At 42.1% G+C, this 26,533-nt stretch overlaps 1 protein-coding gene across 5 annotated transcripts in view; it reads left to right on the forward strand.

Moving 5' to 3' along the window:
* The window catches only part of THSD7B (thrombospondin type 1 domain containing 7B), a 309,193-nt gene that overhangs the window by 248,411 nt on the left and 34,249 nt on the right, over positions 1–26,533 (forward strand). For 4 of the 5 annotated variants that reach the window (XM_027748995.2, XM_027748994.2, XM_027748993.2 and 1 more), the window contains exons 17-18: positions 17,913–17,918; positions 26,225–26,358. In XM_027748995.2, coding sequence (XP_027604796.2) covers positions 17,913–17,918; positions 26,225–26,358 — 140 coding nt within the window. The remainder of the gene's footprint in view (positions 1–17,912; positions 17,919–26,224; positions 26,359–26,533) is intronic. The other variant, XM_039386349.1, reaches the window with a different exon arrangement.

Raw genomic sequence — 26,533 nt, forward strand, 5'->3', positions numbered from 1 at the left:
ACTGATTTAGATAAAAAACTAATGAGTGTGAAGCCTAAGTAATGACTGCCAGACTGGGCTCATTGTTTGTCTGGTGCTTTGGGCTGAAAAGTGGCCTTTTATATGATATGCAATGATGGCAGTTTTATTAAAAGTAGCATTGTTTTGGTCCCAGTACAAATATCCAAATTCCCTGGACAACTGCATTCTTTTTTTAATTTGCAATTTCTTTTATTCTTTGTGACTCTTCAAAATTAAAGAAGCATTCTTCTGTTTGTCACGCAAAATCCACTTTTTTTAAATGTGCTTCAGCTCTTACCAATAGCCCAGACACTTCACCATGGCACAGAAGGGGATAATAGGCTGAATTATCCTTAAGCAATTGAAGTTGTAACTATTTCATGTCTTATTGTGGTATGCAAATTTGATTCTTTGCTGGGTCCCATGGACATATCTTCATTTTGACTACTGGAAGGCACAGTGGGATAAATGGATTAAAGTAGAACTAGCTCTTAGCACTATTTCTTATCACTTTTATGGTAATGTCTTCTCTGATACGGTTGCTGTATGCACACAGAAGACGTATTTCGTTCCCAAAAGTGGGAAAGCCTATCAGTATTGAACAAAATGTAAAAAAGAAAATAATAAATCACAGAACAATGAGAAAGGATCAATGAAGGGGGTCATAGTGCAGAGATTGTTTGGTCACACAGGTTAACAGCAGACATAACGGGATGGTGATGCTGTTTTTGCAAGGTTATTTTTTGATAGAGCAAGTACAATAAAAAGCCACCAGTATTACCAAGACTTGTGCAACCGAAATATTGTGTCTGGCTGGTTTTGGGAGGGGGAGGTGAGGCTTCCAGCCAGAGCAGATCCTGAGAAAGTACCGAGAGCTGGGAAAGGGAATGCTATTTCATATTAATTCCAGTTAAGTATTCCAGGAGGGTGGCATAAAGAAAGGTATAACAGAAGTTCAGACGTGAGTGCTCCTCAGTGGTACCATTGATGGAGCGAAGTGGGGACAACTGAAATGAGAGTGAGATGAGCTAAAATAATGTGTTGACTGGAGAGGAACACTTCAGATATAACAGTGTAAGTGCTAGTTGGAAATGAAAGTTGAAGCCATGGGGGAGATAAAATTAGCTGTGGACAAGAGAGGGAGAAAGAAGAGCGAGTGAGCTGAGGAATAGCTCTCTTGTGCCCCATAAAAAGGAGGATAAGTGGAGGGAGCAAACTTATGAAAGGCATAGCAAAGAGACAGCTAACTCCTATTCTCGATAGAGTTATTCCTTGGTGCAGTATATATATAAAATAGGATGTAAGGCCTTTGCATTAGAGACCAGGTTTTTTTGTTCCTTATTTGAACCTGAGGCTTTTAGCACCTTACGAACACAAATCACTTGTGACGTGCTCTAACAGGAGCACTACATCTAGACGGTGAGTAGTGCACGTGCTCCTGCCTGTCTGGTCAGCCTGGGATGGCAATTTTGAATTGTAGTTTGGGCCTGCTGATAATATTCCCACGCTGGAGTGTTCTCCAGCAGGCAGGGATGCATGGCTTCTGCCTTTGCAGATGGGAGTACGTCCACAGGGAATGTTTCCAGCTACAATGAGGAGGGAGGGAAGAAGTTCATTATCACCAGCAGGTGCGAAATTTTGCAACTGGCACTTAGCTCATAACTTCAGGAAGTTTGGCCTAACCTGTCAGAGACCCGTGTCGTGACCGTATGCTGTCCCTTATAATGTTGCACCCTCTAAGTCTCAGTGAAGCTTCTCTTATTAGAATGGTTAGGTTAATTATGCTTTATTGTTTTCTTGCCAGGTTATTCATTGGTATGGAGTGTGGAGAGAAGTGAGAACATGAGGCTGATGAGCAAGCTGCAGACTTAAGTGAGGGGTTGTTCTCAACAGGGTCAGTCCACAGGGGCTTTCCCTGTGCCCTTGGGAGCAGGAATGAGCCACTTGGGTGTGGAGCACCAAGACAGTGTTGCATGAGGGTCAGGCAGGAGAGGCCCTGCAAAGAGCCAGAACTGGCATTCCCTGGTGTATGGACGAGCGGATGCTCTCTTCCTCCAGCTGCCCAAAATCAGTGGCCTCTAAAATACAGTTGTTCCCCTCCTTTCAGCCTTGCCTCCTGGAACTCTCACTGGCTCTGCCAGTCCTCTGTGCCCTCCACTGGATCCAGCTCTGCTGCTGGCACCAAATTCAGGTTTTCTACCTATAGGGTTAGGGAAAAATAACTGATCAAGTATTGCCTACATTACTGAGCAGCCTTGGGCTGCCTCAGAAGGCAGGTGGGTATTTAATGTGACATTTGTACCTCTGTGCACTGGAGGTTCTGGCAGTGTCGTGGGGGCCAGCTAATGCAGGTGAGCAATTGCCAGTGGTGGACTATCTCTTGAAGAACAGTAATATGTCAGGTCATACTCCAGACTTCTCTCTGCGGGACGATACTGCTCAAGGAAATTAAGCCTAAGAGATAATTTGGCAACAGTCTTATTTTAAATACCGATTAATGACTATTGCTTTAGTGCGGCTCCTGCTTTACTCGTGATGTTTTAATATGGCAAAAGAATTATGATTAGTGCTTTTAGGTTTTTAATGTTCAGATAGTTAAAATGCCCCATAATAATCGCTCCTTTTAATATTCAGCATAACTATTACAGAGATATAATTGTGCTTTGGTGTTGAAAAGAAGAAACCAGGATCCCAATGTGATCGTGAATGCCTTTCTCTGGTAGCTTAAATCAAATCCTTAAATTTCAAAGTCCTTGGCAGCAAGTTTTAAGAACTTTATTAAAAAAGAAGTCTTACAGAAATAAATCAAAGCAAAAGACTAAAATTTGTTAAAGGAGCTACTGCAACAATTGCAGTTAAAAAATATAGTAGAATATGTACCAGAAAGCACAAGTAAAAGCATCAGAATCAGAAAACAAATTCAGATTCAGGATACCTGTAATCCGAGACATACCTGTGCAGAATACAAATCACGCTCCAAGATTTGTAATCATTATTCTGGTGACATTAACATATTTTAGATCTGATTCTGCAATATCTCACGCCATTGGAAGCCAGGGGTTTTCTAATAGAATTACAAAAAAAATCCAATAAAAATGAGAGCAGGCTCCAACTCTGCAAATCCGGCTGATCATTGGCAGAAACAAGAAATATTTGCATATATTTCCCCTCTCTGTCCCCAGAGGTGGTATCTTGCATGCAGTACTTAGTTTTCACCTCACCCAGCTTGTAATTCTGTTGCTTTCGGTTCTCTGTATCGGGGAAAAAATACTCAGCTGTGGTTTTGTAAACCGTGTTAGAGAGTCAAAGGAGTGTGAACTCAAACCTTCCCTTGAAAAGAAGATTTCCCCAGAGCCTGTGCAGGACTGCCGTGAGGCACAGAGAAGCATCTCTGCATTTGGGCTCGCAGAGCGCGCTGTGAGGGCGTTGGCAATTTGTCTAAGAGAATTTTTTATGTACAGTCACCTCTTGCAGGAGTTACAGCGCTCCCACACAGCCCCACGGGCTCTGCCTCTCCATGGCTACATCAGCCCTTTGAATTCATCCTCACCTCTGTCTCCTTCCAGTGCGAGCCCCTGGTGTTGCTCTGGATCTGCTGTGGGGTTGTGCTACCTCCCCCCCTACAGCCCCAGCCACCCACTTGCTCCCCTCTTCCCTGCCGACCTTGGATGATGTCCCACACTGCCTCCATGCATGGACAAAACTTCCCTCTCTAGTTCCTTAAAGTCTTACCTTACCTTCTCTCACATACCATTTTAAGACGATATCCCTGCTGACATTAGTCTGACAATTCACGAGGCCCCTGGTTTTGGTGAGTTCTTCTCATGACGTCCTCTTCCATATGTTCCCTCTTCCTCTTCCTGTGTCCCACTTGCCAAAGGCTGTTGTTGATCTTGCTATTCTTCCAGTTCTGCAAAAGTGTTAGTAGTTCTTTATTTCAGTGTTGTTTTTACTGATAGTTTAGCTGATGTTGTCCATGTGTTGATGTACCCGAAGTACATGGTCCCTTCCCTCAGTCCACAGGTGGTTCTTTGGCTGTCGGTTCCTCTTTCTGCTCCCTGTGTTCCTTCATTTGCCATGAAGCTAAATATGGGCAATTGATAACACTCATCAGCTTCCTGGCATGGCATTTCCTGCTTTTTTCAGGATGACCCCAGGAATGTAATTTGTATAGTTAAACAACAGTTAAACAAAAACAGGGCACCCCGCTGGCATGGGGCTGGCTGTTTATTCCCGTAGGAAGACACCAAGGAGGGGATGGAAAGGGCAGGCGGCAGTACTGTTTATACAAGTGAGAAATTACTTGTAGTGAGGCTGTTTGGCAGCTCCTGACTTTGCCTTATGTGTTGCTCAGGTAAGGATGAGATGTAGAAAAGGGAGATAGCTGAGTATTTTGCTTCTCATGTGGATCTCTGTGCGCGTCTTCCAGTGCCAATAGAAGCAGTAACCTCAGTGAACTCATTGTTGGCAGAATTAATGTATAGGACTAGTTAAAGAAGGGGACTAGAGTGATGAGCATGACAAGGAAGGAAGGAATGAGAAGGGTTTAGCATTTGGGGTAGGATAAGTTGGAGGTTAAAGACAAATTGTAATGATATTCCCATTAATCTTCAAAGCTGGGAGGCTGACATCCATACATAGTCAATGGAAGGAGGTGAATGCCTATAACATGCCTTAACTAGAAGCCTAAATTAGAGGGTTTTAATGCCACCTGTTTTATTGTTATGATCTGTGATCTTATTAATGCATTTTTAAAATGAAAGAAAGTGTCAGACGTCAAGAAGGATAAAGGGTAGGTGGAAAGCCTGAACATCTGGTAAATGTTCTATTCTATTCATTTTAATAATAATTTTGAGTGTTTTTTTCCCTTCCTCTTTCATTATTTTTAGGTAAATGAGATTGCAGCTTAGCATGAAACTGATTTTGGAAATAAATTTGACTGTGTGCTCCTTCTCTTGCAGAGGTGGCTTGATCTCTATAATACAGTTTCTTGTATTAAGTATGAATCTTTTTATGTGTGTTTATTGCTTGTTAAAGATGTGTCCTCAAGTGTGGATCACTACATTAAAGGATCTGGCCATATCTGTGGCCAAAAACTTTTTTTTGAGCTGTTTAACTATGATTTTTTGAACAAGTACAGTGCTGTCTTTACTGGCCACATAACTTTAATAAGAGCAGCTGCAGTTTCTCATATTTTTGCATTACTGAACATCTTGTATTTTTTGCCAGGGAGATAACACATGGCAGAAAAATTTGCACGCCCGAACGCAGCTTTCAGTTATTGGCAACTTGCAAAACTTTGCAAGTGGTTTAAGTGTCTGAATTCATTTTTCATAGAAGGTCTCCGGGAAATAGAAAAATCCTTGCAGAGGCATCCAAATACAGTTTGACCATTTTCTGTTGTGTTAAAATATATCATAGCGATGTCTGGAAAATCAGTATCTTCCATTAGTGCAATGCTAAACCTCAGACAGGTGCCTCAGTGGTGGCTGACCCCAATATAATTGTACTGGACCTGCAGCAATTCATTGTCCTCTTGTGTGTCTCTCCAAAACCATCATCTCTTCCCTTAACTTTTACACTAAAATCCTGTCAAACTCATAAATGCCTTTCCCATTCTTTTTTATCTCTGAGGGCTAAACTCCTAGCTGACATCCTGATAGATTTCATAAGGAAATGCCGACGGAGCACATTTTTGACAGCCATTCTGACACTTGACCAATTAGTGGAGCTTACGGTGGGTGTCTCTCAGAGACTGCACAGGCAGAAGTCCACTCAGGATGATAAGTGAGCAGTTACGAAACAAATGATGTCTCACATAAGTTGGTAATTACTGGCTCCTCCATAATTCTGTGGTGCCACAGTGAAAATCGAGATGAAGGTGGTTTTTAGCCCCCATACCAGTTTTGGAACTGCTTTCTTTTCTTCTGCCTCTGAAGTTACAGCACTCAGAGCATATCAGTGATGTGCTGTAGGTGACTATCTAGAGAGGGTTTGTAGACCCACCAGTCTTGAGCTGTTAGCTCTTTACTCCTGGGGGGGTGTATTGCTGGTGGGGTGTGCACTCAGAATGGGAAAGGGGTGTTGTAAACCACTGCACAACCAGGACCAGACTATTGCCACTGCCAGGAGCAGACTGTTGAGCAGCATCCAGTACCACGTTGATGGTCGCTTAAGCTGTTCAAACAGGAGCTCAGGTAATCATGAGTGGCCACCCAAATTGAAAGCTACATTTATTGAAGCTGAGGCTAGAATGTTTTGTCCTCAAAGGTTATCTTGAAACTCACCGTGAATGAGCACTGAGGTGTAAGTTGGAATGATTCTTTTGACCTCTGTAGTTCTTGTACTTTCTGGAAATTGTACTGACACTTGAAACATCAAATTAACCAGGAGGTTTTTCAGCTCTGATTTCAGAGGTGTTTTAGGCTGAATATTAAGGAGAAAAGAGCTACACAAAGTAAAAAAAGATAAATCCCAGGTAGCTTGATGAAAGCCCTATAAATAACTGTTTGAAAATAAGACATTGTCATACTGGAACTAATACTGTATTGAACTAGTTGGAAAGTTATATTGACATTATTCAAGAATGTTTTATCTCTAGTACTTGTGATTCTAAGCTGGGCATTTATTAGATCTTGCCACTGGGAAAATGGACACCTATTATATATTCCTCTAAGAAAGGACAGTCATCCAGGATTCAGCACATGGCTGAGCAAAGGAAGAAGAAAGAAAATTAATTTTCACTGGGAGAGTGGGACAGAAGATTAAAAAGAAAAAAAAAAGATATATTATGGAGGTGGCTGAGTGGAATTAGATAATCTAAAGACCAAAGATCACCTGTTGAACCAAATAAATAATTCAGGATGACCCTTGATCCCCATGGATCCTGGGCTCACTTGGTGACTGAGCTCTCTCAGTCCTTGCCTGCTGATGTGAATTGATACCTGACAGCTCCACTGCCACTGTGCCAGAGGCTGGGATCTCCCCCAGCTGATCTTGGCAGGCTCCATCAGTGGCTTACATTGTCCTGAGATAGCCATAAATCCCCTGCCTCATGTTGTGGTGTCTGCTCTCAGAAATTACCTCCCACTGAACTGAAGGCCAGCTCATTGACCTACTTCTCCTGCAGGAACTTCCATGCCCTACATATACAAGGGTGAAGGTTTTGAATAAAGATTTAACATTATTAAAATACCGATCATCCAGATTACCTTCCTGATGTGGGAACTCAGGCAGGGTGACAGTGGTTTGGGCACAGAGGTGTCCACAGGGTGAAGTCCCACTGACACTTAGATTCTCACTGCTTGGTCACGTCTGAGAGTGTGATTAAAGGTTCCGAGATGACTTATAGCCTCACGTTGTTCTTAATGTTCATATTAAATAATCATAATCTCTACAGAGAAATGCACTGCAGCCTAAGGAGAGTCAGGCAGTAGAAGTTAGTCCTTGGATTTCTTATGACTTTCAGGAAAGCTTGGATGTTCCCTTGCCTCCAGCTTTCTGAAATCCAATGCTGCCATTAATCTTCATAGTTGGCAGACCAAGTGATTCTGGAAAACCAGCCTGACTGCAATAAATGCTTTCAGATTATTGTCCCAAATGATCTGTTGAAGAAGGAACGGGTGAAGGGAGGAATAAGAAAATAAGTGCATTTCCATAAAGAGCAAATCACTGAGGGAGACCCTGGCTATTTTTCAGGCTCTATCATGTAATCAGAAGCATTCAGAACTGGAAAGTGTTGGAAGGAGATAAGGGACATGTACACAGGAGCAGTGAGGTTGTTGGTGATAATCTGCAGCAACCTGAGAGAAGCCGACCAGTCTAATCTCCTTAGGTTTATCTCAGAGAAGAGTAAAAACAGTTTTACAATATTGAGATACACAATTCCAGTCTGTGAGAGGCTGCAGATAAAAGCAGCATGGAGCATCCTAGGAGCCAGTGCGGCCTAATTAAGAGAAAATACTGAACGTAATCCCCTAAGACTCTGCTCAATGGTTCATTGCTAAGCCAGTGGAGTTCAGCATAAACAAAGTTAAATACACTGATATAAAACTGAATTGCGTAATAAACATAGATAGAGAGCTTTTCTTCCCCTCTAATGCCTGGGAAGAGTGCAGTAAATGGGCCAAGAAGCCAGGGGAGAGCAAGCAATGTGATGTTTGAATGGTATGATCCTGTTTTCCATCAAAGTCTGAATTAAATCTGTGTGTGTTTATGCTAAAGACTTCAAGGGTTTGTGTGAGCTGGGGCCATACAGCTTCTCTGTGCTTCCCAGGCTGCTTCTGAATGGGAGTTTGGGCTGTAGTTAACACAGCTGTATCACCCCGCTGCTGGGGGAATGGGAAGAGCCAAATACTGCTGTGAAAGGGCATGTGGGGCTGAGCAGTGTCTGCAGGGTTCATAACAGTTCCCAAACACATAAAGGGTATAAATATAAAAGAAAGATGCCACAACGTGGTGCCCACGGGTGTAACAAGGGTAATGGGGTGGAATTAAAAGAGTGGAGATAGAGGCTGACTTTAAGGAAAAAATCTTCCTAGCTAATCGACCAATGCCACAATACCCTCCTCTGATGGAAAGAGCTATTGAAACAGGACCAAACTAGTTCTTCCTTCAAGAATTTCTCAAGTTCGTTAGGTGCCAACAGAGGCCTGGGTGTGGATTACTGCTGTGTGTAATTCTGCTGATGAAGTGGAGCTATGGAGAAGAGGAATAACTGTGTTCATGCTGTAAAGTGTGTGTGGGAATGGCCCTGCTATTTCTGCCATATGGGACGAGTGTTTGCCTCTCTGCTGCTGTGCCAGCCTGGTGGAGAACACGACCTCACTGGAGAAGGACTTTACATCCTCTTTCAGCTATTGCTGTGTCTGCATTTTGGCACGTTTGGGGTGCAGTGCAATGTCATCTGTAGGGATGAAATGGGGGGATTGCATTGGTGAAGGCTCTGCTTCTTGGTGGTGGTGGTTTGGTGCCGTGCCGTGGCGTGTGGGTAAAGCTGCACCATGTTCACTTGCTGAGCTGTGCTGAGTACAGTCCAACGGCCCATGACTTATCCCAAGATATGTTTGTTCCTACTGCACACAGAGCAGATTTAAATGGGATTTCACGAAGAAAACAACCCAAACAAGACAATAGGTGAGAGCAAAGTCTGAATGCTTAGTAGCACATTGCTTTGGGAAAACCAAGAAACATAGGCTTCTGGAAGCATGCAGTCTGAGGGGGCTAATCCCCCAAAAAAGCATGCATTCTTAAAATCAGAATTGTTAAAAATGTCATTTTTTATGAGTAGATGTGCTGTGAAGAAGTCGGCATATATTACTAGCAAAGATAATCTTGTCTTACTGCATTCTGTTTGATTCTCAGTATTTTAGAGCTGACATTGTACATACCTGTGCCAGAGACTGTCAGGGGCTTCCTTCAGTGCCTCACCTAATTTTCTTTAAGCCTCCCATAATTCTTCCCCAAGGAAAGGTGTATTTTACCCACTGTGGCATCTAACCTCATCCCCAGGAGGTCTTAAAAGCACAGCCATTAAAATAGCATCAGTTGCTGGCATTTTCTCTGCCCTGGGCTCATTTACCAGCATTTTCTCTGCCCCAGTCCTTCCCACTGGTGATGTGTCTTTTTGATGCCGGGAATGCAAAAAACGTGAAGACTAAAATTTTTGAAAAGCATCAAAGCAAATTTTCCAGTAAACAGGCAGGAGCGTTGAGGTGCCTTTTTCTCAAGTTGACCAGGTGAACGCTGTGGTCCCTCATGCTCTTCTGTACATCCCAATATCTCCGAGTTGCTGCTAGTTTTGCCCCCAAAAGTCTGCAATTACAGCCCTGGGCAGCTCTGATGTCTTTCTGCACCAGAGATGTGGTGTTTATGGGATTTCCACCCAAAACATTCCCAGTTTTGTGTGGAAATCCCAAGTGCCAGCAGTGGGCATGGTTTCTGATGCTTTTGTGTGTTGTGTGAAACCATGTAGCTCCTGCCCAGTGTGTGATAAGGCTTTTTCCTTAATTGCTTTGTTTTCACTCTGCAGTGCTCAGGTGCAGCTGTAATTGTTTTCTCTGGATGAGTGAGGAAGAGAAATCCTCTTTCCTTTTGTGTGGGAGACGTCAAGTCTGAGATATTCATGAAGGGCAGTTTTGCTGGCAGTGCTACCTGATTGCATTCCTTGTGTTTAACAGGAGCATGCCATGCTCCAGAGCCCTCAGACCAGTGCACGAGGAAGCCAGGCAGGAACAGAGAGACCTAAATTTTGTGGTTTGGGTTGTTTTTTTTGAATATCCTGAGTTTTGCTGACCGTCACGGCGATAAACGTGTTTTGGTTTCATTGGTGTCCAGCAGCTGCCTGAGTTAGAAAGTCAGGCGTTGTCCTTGAGAAGCATCTTTCGCTGTATTTAGAAGGGAAACATGCTACCTCAGGTTTCTGTTTTCTTCAAAATTGTAATGTCTTCTGTTTTTATTAAGAAAAATATTTCCTTGTGTAAACATGCACAAGCACAAATAACATTGTTACTCAGTTGATTATTTTTTCATCTCTGTGGTGCAAAAGAAGGAATTTGTTTGGCACTTTTCCTCTCTGATTATTTTTGTTGATATAACAGAAGGTAACAGAAGGCAGCTGGATTGTTTTATTCAACAATCCAAAATAACCCAAACCAAACAAAAATCCAACTATTACTTATGCCAAATGCAGTGGATTTTTTAGTGATCTATACCAGGGTGTGTTTCTCTATACCCATCTGCAGCAATCTATTCTATGTCAGTCCTTCATTCTAGCTTTGTCAACAGTTAAAAATGTCACTTGCAAACTGTCTGGTGTCCATATAATAAACATGGAAGGGGATTTGCTGCTATGCTTAAGTATTTTTAAATGTCTCTGAGTGAGCAGCTACTTTTCTTACTGCCTAGTGTTCCCCTCTAAGTCTAAATGAAAAGGCAGTGAAATGTGGCTTGTTTCCCTGCTCAGCATACATGGGCAAGGAGGATTGGTATGATCTGTTTGCTCAGCAGGCCAAAAGCAACCATGGAGACATTATCACCATGTCCCAGTATTTTAGGAGTGGCTACAAAGATGGAGACTCCCTTTTTACAAGGAGTCCTGTGGAAGAGATGACAGGTAAGAGGTACGTGTTAATCCTTGCAGCTGGACACAAGGAACATTTCTCACAATGAGAACAATCAGCCTTTGAAATAACCTCCCCAGAGAAGTGGTGGCTTCCTCAGTGCTTCAAGATGCTGGACAGGGTGCTGGGCTACCTTGTCTAGACCGTGCTTTTGCCTTGAAAAGTTGGACCTGATGATCCTTGAGTTCCTTACCGAGCTCATATTATCTGATTCCATGACTGTGAAATGTATGTCTCTGGACCCTACATGCTGGTGTGCAGCTGCACTGTGGGAGAGGCTTTGATATGAAGCGAATGGAGTCTGATTCTAACACCAGCATTGCTGGCTGAAAACAAAGATTTCCAAAAGTGGCTTTGTAAAACAAGCTGAAAATAACCATGGGAGTGTTGCCTATTTGTATGTAGAGCAAATGGTGGCACTAAGGTCACTATCAAACTGTCAGTTGATGGGTATAAAGGCACTATCCTTTTAAACATTGCTGCTTTCCCAACTATTCTGATCCATTGCACTTGTCTCACATGACCAGATGCTGTTACAGGACTTGCCAAACCACAAAGAAACAGCCGAAGTCGAGCCCAGCAGGGTTCCATGTATTCCCTATTGCAAATAACTTTGTCACTGCCTCTCTGTGCGCCTCTGTGCTGCCTCAGACATGTTTTCCTTTGTGTTTTACTTTGCTAAGCCTTTGTAAAACACAGTGAGCCTCTTCCTCTAGTGTTTCCCTTTGTCTTTTTGTTGCTTTTATCCCTTTCTGTGTCACTGCCAGTATTCCTTGTTACCGCATTTCTCCTCTTTTTCTTGTTTTCCCTGCAATGCATTTCTGTACAATGAATATTTGCCCTTCTTTGCCAGTTGTTCTTTTTCTGTTTTCTTTCTTTTCACTTTTCTGTCAATCAGCTCATATTTATTCTTAGTGACGTCCATGCATACATGCATATATTTGTCCATGTGCCAGGTGCTGTGCGCTGACCCGCAGGAGGGTCAGGGATGTGTTGCTAAGCCAGGGGTCCTTGTAATAAAAACCAGCACAAGCAGCTGTCTCAGAAGCAAACCAAAAACCTGGAAGCCTCTACCCAGGAAGACTCCAACTTGCATTTCCAAGTATTCCATCTATTTTACTCACCCCAGAATTACAGTTGAGAAATGGCAGAAGTCACTGATGAACAGATGCAGCCAAGAGTGTGTTTGCTTTATTTAAATAATTGCTTTTTTTTCCCTCCTCCATCCTGCACGCTACTGGTGCCATTATGACCTTGCTAAAAAGTGTATTCTCCTGCTGAATTTCAGTTCCTCTCTTGCTTAAAATTTAGTAGCTAGAGCTGATGCAGTAAATAAAATATTGTCTTCTTTGGGGGATCAACATTTAGGGGATGATACATGGACTGGCTTAACTGCAGTGTGCTGCTGATCTATAATGTAGAGCTATGTTTTTTTGACCACCTCTCAAAATGCATGTGAAATCCACCCAAGCATCCCTTCAATCTACAATTTATATTTAAAGTGTATAGTGTAGTTTAGTAAAAGTGGTGCTCATTTAATGATTAATGTATGATTTAGAAGTCTTCTGTGGAATTCCTCATTCAGAGATTCTGAGACAAGATCATGATGATGATGAAGGTGATGATCTGCTTTGACCTCTTGTGTAGCATAAGCTCCTTGACTGCAGGCAAATCCATGCCTACCTGTCGAGGTCTGTAGATAGGCACCCACCTTGCCAAACACTTTGGCTGAATTATCCTGAATAAACTGATCCAGTAGTTAATTTTCTTCATGCTTAAAAAATTCCCCTTTTTTAAAACTTGAGTATGAATTTGTCTAACTACAGCTCTCAGCCTTGGGAAGATATCTCTTTACTTGCTAGTTTAAAAGGAGCTTTTCTAAGAGAAATCTGCTTTGTATACTCTCAAAAATGATTGAGTCTCCTCTTCCCCACCTCTCATCTAAACCAAGGAGGTAGGTTCCTTCATTTTGTTACTTTTAGGCAAGATTTTCGGATCTCGAATTATTTTTCTGGGTTTCCTTTAACCACTCTGTCATTATCAATGTTGCTTCTACAATGAGGAGCTAGGACTGTAGGCAGCGTTACAACAGTGCTGTTAATATTTAATATCAATTCCTCCATCCTATTCCTGTATGAGGTATAAGAGCCTCTGGTTTCCAAAACACAATCTGGTAGTCTGTGATTTATTCAAGGCAGCAGTGAATAAGCCAGCACAGAGCTCAGTGATGCTGCAGATAGATGGTTTCAAGCTGCTGGAAGATCTCTTTAAAGCTCTCTCAGGTGTCTTTTTGCTACTCTGCATCTGGTATGATGCAGCAGAGTTATTTCTTTTTACGGCTCAGTATTGCTATTTTATCTGACAGTGATACCATGCTTTGTTGACAGACCTACCATCATATAGTTTGTCACTAATTATACTGGTGTTTTAAATGTTTGCCTGTAAAGCAACAGAGGAAATGCCACCACTCACCTTGGCAATTTGATTCTGGTCTTAATAGTGTTACTGTCATCAGTCGCCTCTCAGTGGGTTCAAATCCTGCAGATGTCTCATGGGGTTGGGTGCATGCATCTGGACGTGCTTCCTGAGCTGAATCTATGCCATGGCTCAAGTGGTACCTCAGAGTTTTTACAAAATATGCTTTTGTCTCATTTTACAATACTATTGAATCACATTCTCTTTATGGTTCTCTGGATCCAGGACAGTGGTACCACAGAGGGGCCATTTGTTTCTCATCCTGTGTTCATGCTGTTGTCTGGTCAGTCTCTTGTCACTGTAGTTCTGTACTTCTCTCTCAACCTATTTTTTCATTCCATTTCACCAATTCATAAAGCCCACTTTGAATTCTCTTCCTGTCCTCCAATTGCCTCACTGTCCCTCTCACCTTGGCAGCATCCACAGAGTCAGTAAGAATCATTTTCAGTCCATCAGCCCCAAATTAATGAAAACAAGTAATATGACTGGATATAGAACATAAAGCTCTGCAGAGACATCTGTGAGGTTTCTTGCCCATTTTACACTATTACTATTCAGAATTTGATTTTCCAGCATTGTACTTACAGAGTATTAGATTAATCCAGGCTGTATTTCCTTAGCCTGAACGGTAGTGTGAAAGGCTTACTAAGGTCAACAGAATACCTGCCATTTCATCCCTATCCACAGCATCTGTTATCCTGTTACCCAAGAACATCAGAATGATTTCACACAGGTTGTTCTTGACAAGCCCGTGCTGCCTGCTACTCATCTCCTTGTTATTTTCTGCTACTTATAGATAATGTCTGTAGGAAAATAGTTTCCCAAGAATAAAAGTTTATTTGACTGCTGTGCAGGTCACTGTTTTTTATCCCTTTCCTCCTCCATCTGTCTCGCATTTCATCTTCCAAAGGATACTCAGTATCTTGTCTCCTTCATTCCTAAATAACCCCATCGACACATAAATCACTTCAAGTGTCTCTTCAAGTTTTCCCTCCTTGTTGGCCAAACTTTCTGAGTCAATGCTCATCATAAAAGGTTTATCTCACCTTTCTTTCCCTTCACCCCATTGGTGATCTTCCATTTCCTGCCATTCCCTCTATTGTAAATTGAATATTTTTAGTGTTGGGCTTTCTCTGTGTGGCTCCTGCGATAGATAACAGTGTTTCCCTTTATTTCTTGGGCTCTTCAGTTCATTTCAGATCTGTCATTCAACTTCAGGTTCTTGTCTCATGCCTTTTAATTTTCCTCTCTTTCTCATCTCCTATGGGCTGAGTGATTACTTTCTTTTAGACCATTTGCATGATCTTTAAGTTACTGTGTCCTCTAATTTCTATCACATGCTGTTTGCTGTGTTGCATTATTTAATTCTCTAAAAGGTTTCAGGTAGAGTGGTTTGTGTGTACGACACGCTGCAAAGCACAGCTGTGTTGTGTAGCCTCCATATGCATTTTCTTTCTATTTGCTCCCTTTACTTATTGTTTTGGGAAACAGCCTTTTTCACTCCATTATTTCCAGAATCGTGGATGCATGAAGGTGGTGCTCTGGGGAACGGCTGAGGTGTGAGAATTGCTGAATCACTCGTGGCCTGACATCCCCACTGAACGCTGCAGTGGTACAGAGCACGACTTGGTGTGCTGGTGGTGGCTGTTACAGGGTGAAGTACCTACTGGTGCATGATTCTGGTAGGGTTCCAGTAGTCAGACACTTATAAACTCCTTAAAACCAAGAAAACATAACCATGTGCTAGATCTGATGTTTGCAGTGCATGGGCATATGTGCACGAAGAGTTATGCAGTTATTCCTTCAGAGAATCATAGAATGCTATGGATTGCAAGGGACCTTAAATATTAGCTAGTCCAACACTCCTGCTATGGGTAGGGATGTTTTCCTTGTCAGATTTATTCAAAAAACCATCTATTTGGTTTTTATATAGCTTCTCATTAATCAGCAGTATATAGGCAGTATTGATGTACATTCTTAATAAATACATACTGCAGCAAAAATTCACCATGATCAATACTTTTTTTTTTTCCTCTAAATTTTAGTGATGTGCCTATAAATGTCTAGATATTCCTTGCTTGCCACAGCATGACCCAGTGGAATTAGTAGAAGACTTTCCATCGATTCGCGTGGATTTGTACAGGTCCATGTAAAGCATTTAACCTCAGACTACGGGTCAGTGATAGAAATGTAGGAATCTGAGAATACATATTCCCTGCTCTGACAGAAAGGAACAGAAGAGAGATATCCAGAACTACAGAGACATCAGCTACCCCACAAGGTAGTGACTCGCAAGCACTTCCCTCTTATCTTTTGGCTCAGGGACAGTATGTGTGCACTCTGATGTTTGAAATAGGTTGGGTAGAATTTAACTTTTGGCTCAAGGGAGCTTTTAGTTGATTAAATATGGATGTTCTTGCAGGTAGAAGCTTGGTTTCTCTCTGCAGCACATCACTTTTCTTGAATGTATGCATTTGGGAAAGAAAACTTGGCTCTTCTGTGCCTAAATCTTTTCTGTCTGGACCCGCCTACAAGAAATACCAATAAAAACTGTCAGATTGTAACAACTGTAGGATTTCTAAGTGTGCAGCAGTGTGGTTGTAGCTGCCTTCAGATCTGTGAATTCCTCTGCCTGGTCCCGAGGCTGACCTGTGCAGCACTGCTGGGAGACCTGCCTTACCTGTAATTATACGCAGAAAATCGCTCCAGTTAATGCCGAGTCTAAGCGCAGTACTAACGTCTGCCTGTCTTGGCAGAAAGACAGCTACCACAAACAGGCGATGCAACAGGCTGTCAAATATGCTGACTTCTGCAGGAACTTGCTCTTCTAGGGAAATTTTTCCAGCTCCAGTTACTAATCAGGCTGTGGGTGATCTTTCTGAGCTCTGAAGCTGTGGGATCTATCACTCATCCATCAGCGCCTGTCCCGCTCTCCCTGCGAGCATCTGCTTCTGTCTGGATGCAGCTGAGGAGGAATGAGACTTCCTGCTGAGTGGACTGGGGGGAGAGTGACAGTCTCATCCTAACAAAACAATCAGGTTTTGAGCCGGTTTGCATTTCTGTTGCTGCTTTTGCAGGAACATAAACTGGACTGTTTCTTGCTGTGACTGCAGGAAGCCTCAGGAGCGGTTTGCAGTTCTCTCTGCTTCCAGCCCTTGGTGTAGCCTCAGAGAAGCGTGTTTCAAAAAACATAACTTTCAACTGCCTGGCACTTCCCAGTCTCTTCTATCTCTTGTCTACAGTGCCATCAATCAAATTGTTCTTGTCAGCTAACTGGTTTTAAATCTCGTGTGGAAAAATTGTCAGTTCAAGATCATACGATGGTAAGGACAAACCTGACTGCTCTTGTCGCGCTAATTCATTGTTGCTTAAGACATGAAAATAAACTGATAAAATATCAATTTGAAGCTTTTAGACCTTGAAATGATTTAAAATCTCTTAAAAGAAAGACTAGGCCTGAAACTTTGTCTCCGAGGCATCATTTTTAACTTAGCAGGAAGCTCTGATGGTCTTTTCTTTAAATTGCCTATTGTCCAGATGCCCACAAAGAAAGTGCTTCTGTGGGACTGTTTGTGTTTAGTGCTGGCATTTATTTCATTTCATGTGACAGATGACTTGGCTTCTGGATCTAGTAATTACTTGCTCATATCCCGCCGGAGGAGGTTTTTGACCTGCTGGAAGGCTGTGATTTGGTCTGGGAGCACCGGCTGGCTGGGCAGACTCGCTCAGGAGCCCCATGTTCTCCAGGCCTGGTTGGCTCCTGGTGCACATCTGTGTGGGCTTTGCTGGGTGTTGCAGTCAGATGAGAGCAGTGGGAGCATGGAACCTTTAGGCTTTACTAATGACAGAACCACCCAATTATGATTTAAATGTCTGAAAACCTTTTGTATCTGTTATGATTGATAGTCCGTAATTGTGGGGTGTCTTACCAGATCTCAGGTTAAGTTTAACAGCTTTTTTTATTAGTTTTTGTTATCCTAAACTTTGATTGTGAGAGACAGTTATGAACTTCAGAGGATTGCTGGATGGAGCTGAATGAACTGTGCTTTATTCTTCAGCATAGTCATTGCTTTTCATTCACTCATAAAGAAACGCCTGATTTCTGCTTGAGGGATTCTTTTTTTTTAATTTTTTTTTTGAAAGATGGGGAAATCGAAGAATTGAATGCAGCCTTACATTGTGGCAGTTTTAAGTAGGTTTTCTTCCCTTTTTTTTTTATTTATTTTGCAATATTATCATATAGCAGCTAAACTAATGAATATATAATTTTCTTTCCTTTCTGCTTGTCATGCCCTGCTAACATGGACCTCTACAAAGGCTCAGGTTGGTGTTGCAATCTGTCTTCATCTTATTGTTCTCATTTAGTAAAAAGGGCTTTGATGTTGTTCTACATCAATCAGCTTTTTTCCCCCTTCCCCTCTTCAAAACTGGATCCAACATTATTACTACATAACAGATTCATCCAGAGAGGTGCCACATTTGTTTGTTACCCCTGAAACTGCAGCAAAATGTGCTGTTTCAGAAACAAGGGACATTGATTTATTTATACCTACTTAAATTTGCTATGCTTGTCTGGCTTTGTGACAGGGAGGCAGCAGCAGCTGCAGCACCTTCAACTCCTGAAATCTGTAAAATGCACTGAAACTCTCACTAATGAGTTTCTGCCTTGCATTAGACCCCCATATTTGACAACATAGTAATAAAGCATTTGTCAATATCTCATCTGGATTCAATATTTTCTTGATAGTGACAAAATAGAATTAAAAAATAAAATAAAAAAGCAGAGCCAGAGGAACTGGCCATTTGTGATTGTATTCTCATATCCCCCATTCCCAATTTAACAGCTCAAATTTTTGTATAGGTCTGAGACTAAATTGTCTTGCCTGAGTGTTTCAGGTAGAAATAAATGCCCAGTACCTGCAGGGCTATACTTTGTGCTGTGTCCCGCTCCTCAGAGGCTGTAGTGACAGTAAAACCAGGGACGCAAGTTTGGGGCCAGGAGCTGCATGTTCTCCCTTATTTTCTCACGTTGAATGATGCCACCTTGGTATTTTAACCTCTGTGAAAGAGCACTCTTGCTTTACCATGTTACAACTTGGTGTTTCTAATGCCTGCACCAATCTCACAGAAAATAAAGCCACTTACTGCTCATAAATATGAATTAATAAACCTTGCTGAGCAACATGTTAGTTCTGTCAGAGTGAGCCGTAATGACTGGGGTTTGAGAGAGCTCGCCTCAATTAACTTTTTAAACAAGGCATTTTCCACTCATTGCACTTAAGAATTTGAAATAAAGCAGTGTCTGACTTTGAATATTTAATTACCCATTAGAAGAATGTAAGGGATTTACTGGGAGCATTTTGTAAAGTCCAGCAAAAGGCTAGATACAGTAAAGGCCATGGTGAGGGAAAGTGGAGCATCCAGATATCTTTATAGCAAGAATACCCTGCTGATTTCCTAATATCTCCTCTTTTCCTCATTTTACAGGCAGAATTTTATGGTGCTGCTTTTTTTGATGACTTCATCCTGAAATGTCTTTATCTGAACTTTTCAGGAGCTGATTTTAATCTGAGATGTCATCCAGTTAGTGCAGGAAATCGGGCATTTCCAGATTCAGTTCCTCACTCCCTTAGGGCTCCCTTACCAACCTGTCTGTAGTAAATCACTCTTCATCCTCAGTTTTCTCATGAGTAAATTAGGATTAAAGTTGAGCAGTTTTGAGGATTGGGCTATAAATAGATAATCAAGAGAAGGAGAAACTTCAGAGGCTTGATAAGTGTTTTCGCTCTTTTCAGAGAAAGTGATTTTTCAGCAGTTTTTGAAGTAGTGGAGTAGTGGTGAAGGATCTGTTTCTGTAGGGGTTTCCATACTGCCCGCAGAGCAGACACTGGGAATTGATGCAACTTTCTGTCTGTTCTGTCATAATTACTGCCCTGACTCTGAATTCATATTTTGCACTTAAAATAAAATGGATCCCATCCCTTTGCCAGCTACAAAGTTTTAGACAGGTCTAGGTTTTCTTGGTTTAATGCCAGCGAAGGTTTTCGAGAACCTTAGCGAAGGTTGAAATTGATTTTCTTTTTTCCACACCACAGAGGAGGAAAAAATCACAAACTCCTTTGATTTGGGCGTAAATGAAAACTAAAAGTGCTGAATTTGCTCCACGAGTATTTGTGCAGGTATCTGCTAGAGGCATAAAAAATTCAGGAATTCCAATAATTTCAGAAGTCTTACTGCATAATGATCTGTTCAAACTTTTGTGCTGTAAGTAATTTTGAGCAATTTTTTTTTCATTTTGGTGGCTATTTGCAGCATCCAAATACCCAAAGACAAGTATTCGTCAGTGAAACCACTGCTTTGCAAAATCCAAATTGTTTGCAAATTAATTGTTCAACCAGTTTTAATACTGGTGAGTGGTTAGCATATTTCTGGCAATCTTGATCAATATATAAACTAGCATGAAATAAAATCAATTTTATTTTAAAGAGGACTATTTAATGTTGAAATTTTAATGAGATAATTTCTGTGATGTAGTGTTTGTTAATGTGCAAGTACTTCAGATATACAGTTAATTCAGTAAAGCTTTTAAGTGCATGCTTAGATCTGCCAAATCAAACACGCAGTTAAGTAATTAACAAGGCAAGTACTCCATTTTTAATTCAGTTTTAAAGAATTAAATGATAGAAACTCATTGTTAGAAATTATCTGGTTTGGATTAAACAGAATGTGAAAGCAGTGTTAGTACATTATAAAAGTTATTGAATTAATATATAGGCATCTTACAACCAAAAAAGAGATTTGTGTGAAATAGATGGAGTCAATGTAGAAGTCAAATTTGCAGGTTATTACAATGAATGGACATTTTTGGGATGTATTTCCCACCATGCTCTGGATCCATTTGTGTCAGGCTGGTTACAAGGGAGTGCTGGCTGTGGCCCAGATGTCACCAAGTGGTGGCCATAAGCTCTGAGAGGAGGAGAGATTCCCTTTTGCACTGTGACATCCCACTGCTGCCTCCCCTCCTCTTGCAGCCTGGATATGCAGGGAACATAAAAGTGGGTATGCAAACAGTGTTAAAAGTGAGCAAATTACTGGCCAGTCTTAGTAGGAGGGGTTTTAAAATCTGCACTTGATTTTCCTTACCATTAAGTCCATTTGCAGACCAGAGCAAGTCAGCTCTCCCACCTAAAAAAAGATCTTTTCTAGCTTTGGTGTTACTCAAGGTGGTCTCCACAGTTTAAAAATGGGTTGTTATTTCTTCAGCTCTGGCTGTTTCAGTGTATTAGGTCTAATGTAACCTTGGTATAAGGGCAGCGATGTGAAATGAACTTACGTTAGCGATGAGTTTAGCCCATTTGTATTAGAAATGAATAGCACAGAGGTAGTCCTCAGGGTCTCAGGCAACTGCTACAGTGATCAGTTTGGTTGTTCTAATATAATAAGCAGATATTGACTTAGTTGGAGTGAACACCAAGATTTACTGTCATGAAAGCTAAAATATCGACTGAGGGAAAACCAGAGTCAATATTTATCTTGAGGGACAATAAATCTTGATGTTCACTGAAATATGAAGTCACTGTGATTTTCAGAAGTGTTGGACCTCGTTCTAGCTCATCAGAAAAACTACCTGAAGTGTAGGTATGAATTTCTTTCAATGAATTGCATCAGTTGAGTAAGTGCACTTGTTTCTATACATCCTTTGCAAGGTCTCTGTTATTCCTGACCTACGTTTAGATAATTTAGAGAACATTGTAAACCACACCAAAACTCCTTGGTTGTTAAGTATTTGGACTTTTCTTTAAAAGGCAAGTATCAGGTATTAAAAGAGAAAATAAATAGATTAATGTTTGTATATCTTGCTGAAGTAACTGTTGACATCAATATTCTTTAGGAAGAGCTCAGGCTTTGCATTGGACTGAATGGTAAATGGCATCTTTTGTTAGGGCAAGCTTTAGCAGTCTGTCTCCTATGTCCTTCTTTCCTTTAATTTACTAAGAAGTGTGCCCATCAACTTGATTTTAGGTTTCAGATGTTAAAGTGCTATTCTAGGGCAGTTGTGTCTACAAAGAGCGATACAGTGGTCCTGTGAAAGTCAGTGGCAAAACTCCCCTTGACTTCAGTCAGGCATTGTTTCACCCCTTGATTCATTGAGCCCAAAACCCAGCATGTAAATGTGAATAAAAATTGGGGAAAGCAGTTAATTTCCTGAACTGCTAAAAGACTGTGTTTATTTCTTGAGGCAGTAAGGGATGGAGCCAGGCTGGCCCCCTGGGTGCTGAGCTCTGCAGCTCCTCACGGGTCAGGCATTTGCAGCTTCCATCATCTTTCTCCCCCGTGAGCCATGCAGAACAACGGGCCTCTGTGCCTATCACATGGAATTTATTTCATTTCTGCCCTTCAGGAGATGGATTATGGTACTACAGCTCCATACATGTGTTGAGGGGCTCAGTCTGAAGGGGTTTGTAAATGCGCTGTCATAGTGTGTTTGCATAAGTTTGGGGAAGGGTGAGCATTAAGCAGCTTATTTTTAGTGGAACTGTTGTCTTTGTGAAGTGGCATAGCTGGTCAAGAAAATTCTGTATCTGCAGCAGAGATACTGAATGGCAAACATGATATGGGCTGGGAGACTTAGACTGTATGTAATTTGAAGCTTGGATGCACTCTGTGTTACAGCCAGGGATCCATGGGAGCACATCCCAACCTTGTTCCATGCTCAGGCACTTTGGGTCCCTGGGTTGGTGAGGAGTGAGGATACCACATCCCATCCCAGGCTCAGGACAGGGGTGTTCCCGTGGACCTAGGAGGTGAGAGGTGAACTTAGGTTGCCCTGATAGGTAGGACCCAAAGAACAGAAAGGCTTAGGCAAAATCCTTTCAAAATGCAAAATCAAGAGCATCGTGTGACCTCCTTAAGTATCACAGTTTCTAGCAAAACTTAGGAATGAAAGGTTTGTTTTGATTTTTTTCCCCAATACAAAAAAAAAGAGGATTTGGAGGTGATTGAAAACAAATTATGGCAAACCAGGAGAGAGAAACAGGAGGAAAACGTTGTCCTGTGGAGGAAAGGACCACATGCCACATCACTGTGGTTTTTAAATGCAAAGATGGAGACACAAATTATATTCACAGCTTCCTGAATGCATTTCCATAGAGTTCCACCTGTGGAAATCTTGCATCTCTTTGAGACTCCCATTTAAAAGCTTAACGGTGTCCATTGGTGTCTGCTGTAACTTGTTCTGAAGAAATCTGTGCCTCCCAGTGATGTGAGGTGGTTATTTACGTCTCCCCAGTGTCCCAGAGGTACTACCAGAGATGGCATTGCTCAGTGCTGACGCAGGGCAGAGGGGAGAGGTTGTTCAGAGGCGAGAGGTGCTGTGTGTCAGGACAAGAACTTAGGAAAGCAGGTTGTTTGTAACAGTTACATTTCAGAGTTTTGGTGGTGAGTGTAACCTGGGAATCCTGACCAAAGTGGAAGTACTGAACAGGTCAGCAGCAGAGGTGCTGCAGGGATATGTGGGCCAGTGTTGTGTGACCTTTCTCCTCCAGTGCAGAATGGGATGTCTGTCAGTCTGTCTGTCAGAGGAGGAGGAGAGCTGATGGGACTTCACATGTAATCATAGCAGTTTGACACAATCAGACAGCAGACGAGCAATGCTGTATTAATGGCTTTGTTGTTGTGATCCTGCCTGCTCTTGAAAGAGCTCATTTGAAGTTTCACTTCGTATTATGTGTATTTGTGTCACTGAATATGGGATTTCTGTTTTGACCTCACATGTTTCCTCAGATAGATTTTAGTTAATGTGGCATCCCCTGCCTGCCCAACATCTGGTTTTCCTACATGGGTACATGCTGCAGGAGCTTTTGACCACCAAAACACATTTGTGGTAAATGCCTGATGTTAAGCCTCTACTGCTGTCCACAGGTGGGCTTTGCTGGTTCAGAGAGGTCTGAGGTTTAACAGATGTTAAGGCAGAGCAATCAGTGGAGATGGTATTCCCAAGCTCTTGACCCTGTCCTGGCTGCAGGCAGCAGGACAAGCACTGAAAGGCTGGCAGTGCTGTGAACCTGCAGGATTCACAACAGCATCCTCTAACTCTGAGGGAAGGTTATTAATTAGAACCAGGAAAAGAATCTTAAATCCCCAAAGCCACTGTGCTGGCCTGCCCCTGCTGCCCTACTGTGCTTGTGGAGGGAAGCAGCACCACACCATCAGCTCCTGGCTGCTACCAACTCTGGCTTTCTCTCCAGAAGTCTAACGAGCAGGAACAGGCCAACCAGCTCCTAATAAACTTACTAAGTTTTACCATCCTTGACACTACCCAGTGAGACACCTCCTCCCTGGGCTGCAGGATTCCTGCCCCCAGCAGCCAGCTTTGTCCAAGTTTGGCTCTTTTCTCTCTCTGATTTTGCCTCCCCTCTGTTTCTAGGGAATCACTGATCATGCCTCAAGCACACATTTCGCTCTCACTAGTCACCTCCTGCGGACAGCAGTATGTTTTGTCAGGCAACATAGGCAGGCTGTAGTTTTTCCTTCCCCCTGTGGAGCAGGGAAAGTAATAAATACTCCCTGTCTCTACATCCATCTCCGGGATGGATGTCTGTGGGGAATGCAAAGGCTTCGCAGTGCCTGGAGAGGGATTGCTGTTGTCCCTGGCGTGTGCAGGGATGTGGCTGCAGGAGCCGGTGACTCTCTGGAGGTGACAGGCTGGTGGGGCAGGATAGTGGCTTCACAGTGGGAGAGTGCTTCCTCTGTGTGCTCCTGTGTACAACAGTTAGTGTTAACGAGCCTGGCTGCGCAGCTAATTAGCAGCACTTGTGGTGCTGCTTACCATATCAAGTATCTGAGGAGCACTGAGATCTTTCAGAGACCTTTGTGCAGGTCCAGCAGGTGCTCGAAGCACCACACACCCCCTGAGCTCCCTCAAAAGGCTGTGGGTTGACCCCACTCGCTCTGACGGGAAAATTGTTGTAGCAGATGCCATCATTGAGCATAATTTATCCCTGGTGTAGTAGTGCATGTTTCTATGTGTTATTTGTGCACAGGCCGTGAAAAAAGGATTTCACAGAACCATAGAGTGATTTGGAAATGGACCTTAAAGATCATATCGTTCCAGTCCCCCCAGCATGGGCAGGGACACCTTCCCACTAGTTCAGATTGCTTCAAGCCTCATCCAAGTTTGTAATTTGTTCTTAATAATATGTAGGGAAAGTTGTACTAATTGTACTGCTGCCTTTGCCCCATTTGTTCCCCTCCCCTTCCTCTGCATGGAACATGATACTCTTATTAGTTCGTGTTGTCCTTGCCCTCACCAGTCCCAATTTTGGTTTCCCTTTTTCCTGTCTCTTCTTCTTTGTGTATTTTGCACTTTTCAGCATCTCTAATTCTTCCTTCTCTGCTAAACCTGTGCACAACATGTAAGCAGACCCACTGCTAAGGTAGTTTCTGACATTTTCTGTTCCTGAGGGGTTTTCCTTTGCAAGTTATCTTCCTTTTATTTGATAGGAAGGTGATTTTCTGATGGGATACCAGTTTTGTTTCCAGACTGATATCTCAATCTCCTTGTCTTCCCACCTCTAAAGTGTTGCAAAGAAGGTTTCTTTATTCTTGTGACCACAACATGCAAAGTCATAATCCGCTATTTTAAAATGAAGCTGTAAATTATTAAACTTGTGGCTGATTTTCTTTTGAGGGGGTAACTGGGAGGAAGGCTATTGATTTATAGTTATTTTAAAGGTGAGAATGAAATGGCTCCACAGCAGCAAGGCTGAGGAGATCTTGGTGTGTGGAAGAAGAAATTTTAGGTGCACTGTATTTTTCCAGGGCAGCACATATGCTTCGTACAAAGCAACAGGGAATACTGTATCTTCAAATCAGCTTCTGCAGGCAAGCCAGATTCAAAATAAATAACTTTTATTCATCACTGTAATAGAACTGTTGATGCGTTCATTTATTTAAACCTAAACATCTGCTGAAGTGTTATATCTCAGTGTGCTGCTTTTAACAACCTGAATATCTGGCACCTTTTATCAAGCTTTTGGCTGTATTTTTCTCTCTACATACATACCATAGTTCAGGTGAATACACTATTGTGTTTGATTGGGAGATATGTTAGAGATAAGTCACCTGTATGGAAAAAATAAGCATTTACAGTTTTTATGTATAAAAAGGAAATTTGTGGGACGCATGAAATTTCATTCTTTTATGGTAAATGACTTACAAGGATATGTTAGAAGCAAAGGTAAATGAGTGCTGATTTTAAGTTTCTACCTTCTGAAACTTGAAAGGATGTGGTACATACAGTCCTGGTGAATGACATGTGATAGATTATACTGAGAGCAGGCAGAGCAAATGAAATTGTAATGGAGTTCCTCTTTTGGCTGCAGGAAATAGCTGTTATTTATCCTGTTTCCTAAGATGCTGCATGCATACTACTCTTTATTATATACTTAAAAATCCCTTGGCAAGTCAAAAATGAATAAATGAACTTAAAGCCATTACAACACCCTTAGCATAGGAGTGTAATCCAGGATATTTTTCAGTGTGCCTTTTGCTGGGCTTGGCTGAGGTGTTTCTGCAGAGGTACTAACCTGGATGGCTCAGCTGAACAGTTTGGTTCTTTTTCCTGGCAGGTGCACGAGGCAGTCCCATGCTACAGCGAGTGCAATCAGTATTCTTGGGCAGTAGAACCGTGGTCTCCGTGCAAAATCAACAGCGAACAAAATTCCCTCCACTGCGGAGAAGGAATACAAACGAGGAAAGTCAGGTGCGTGAAGGCAAAAGCTCAGGTACTCCAGATCAAAAAGAGCTGATATGTACTCGAATAAAGCTGGAATATCTGACCATCTGACAGTGAGTACGTTCCTGAGTCCAGTGTATTTTGATGAAAAGAAACATGTGTTTATGTGCAATGGTTTACAGGAAAAGCATCTCAGAGATGC

Source organism: Pipra filicauda, unplaced genomic scaffold, assembly GCF_003945595.2.
Source record: "Pipra filicauda isolate LSUMZ 115617 unplaced genomic scaffold, ASM394559v2 scaffold47_size6085603_pilon, whole genome shotgun sequence".
In the NCBI taxonomy this organism is placed as follows: Eukaryota; Metazoa; Chordata; class Aves; order Passeriformes; family Pipridae; genus Pipra; species Pipra filicauda.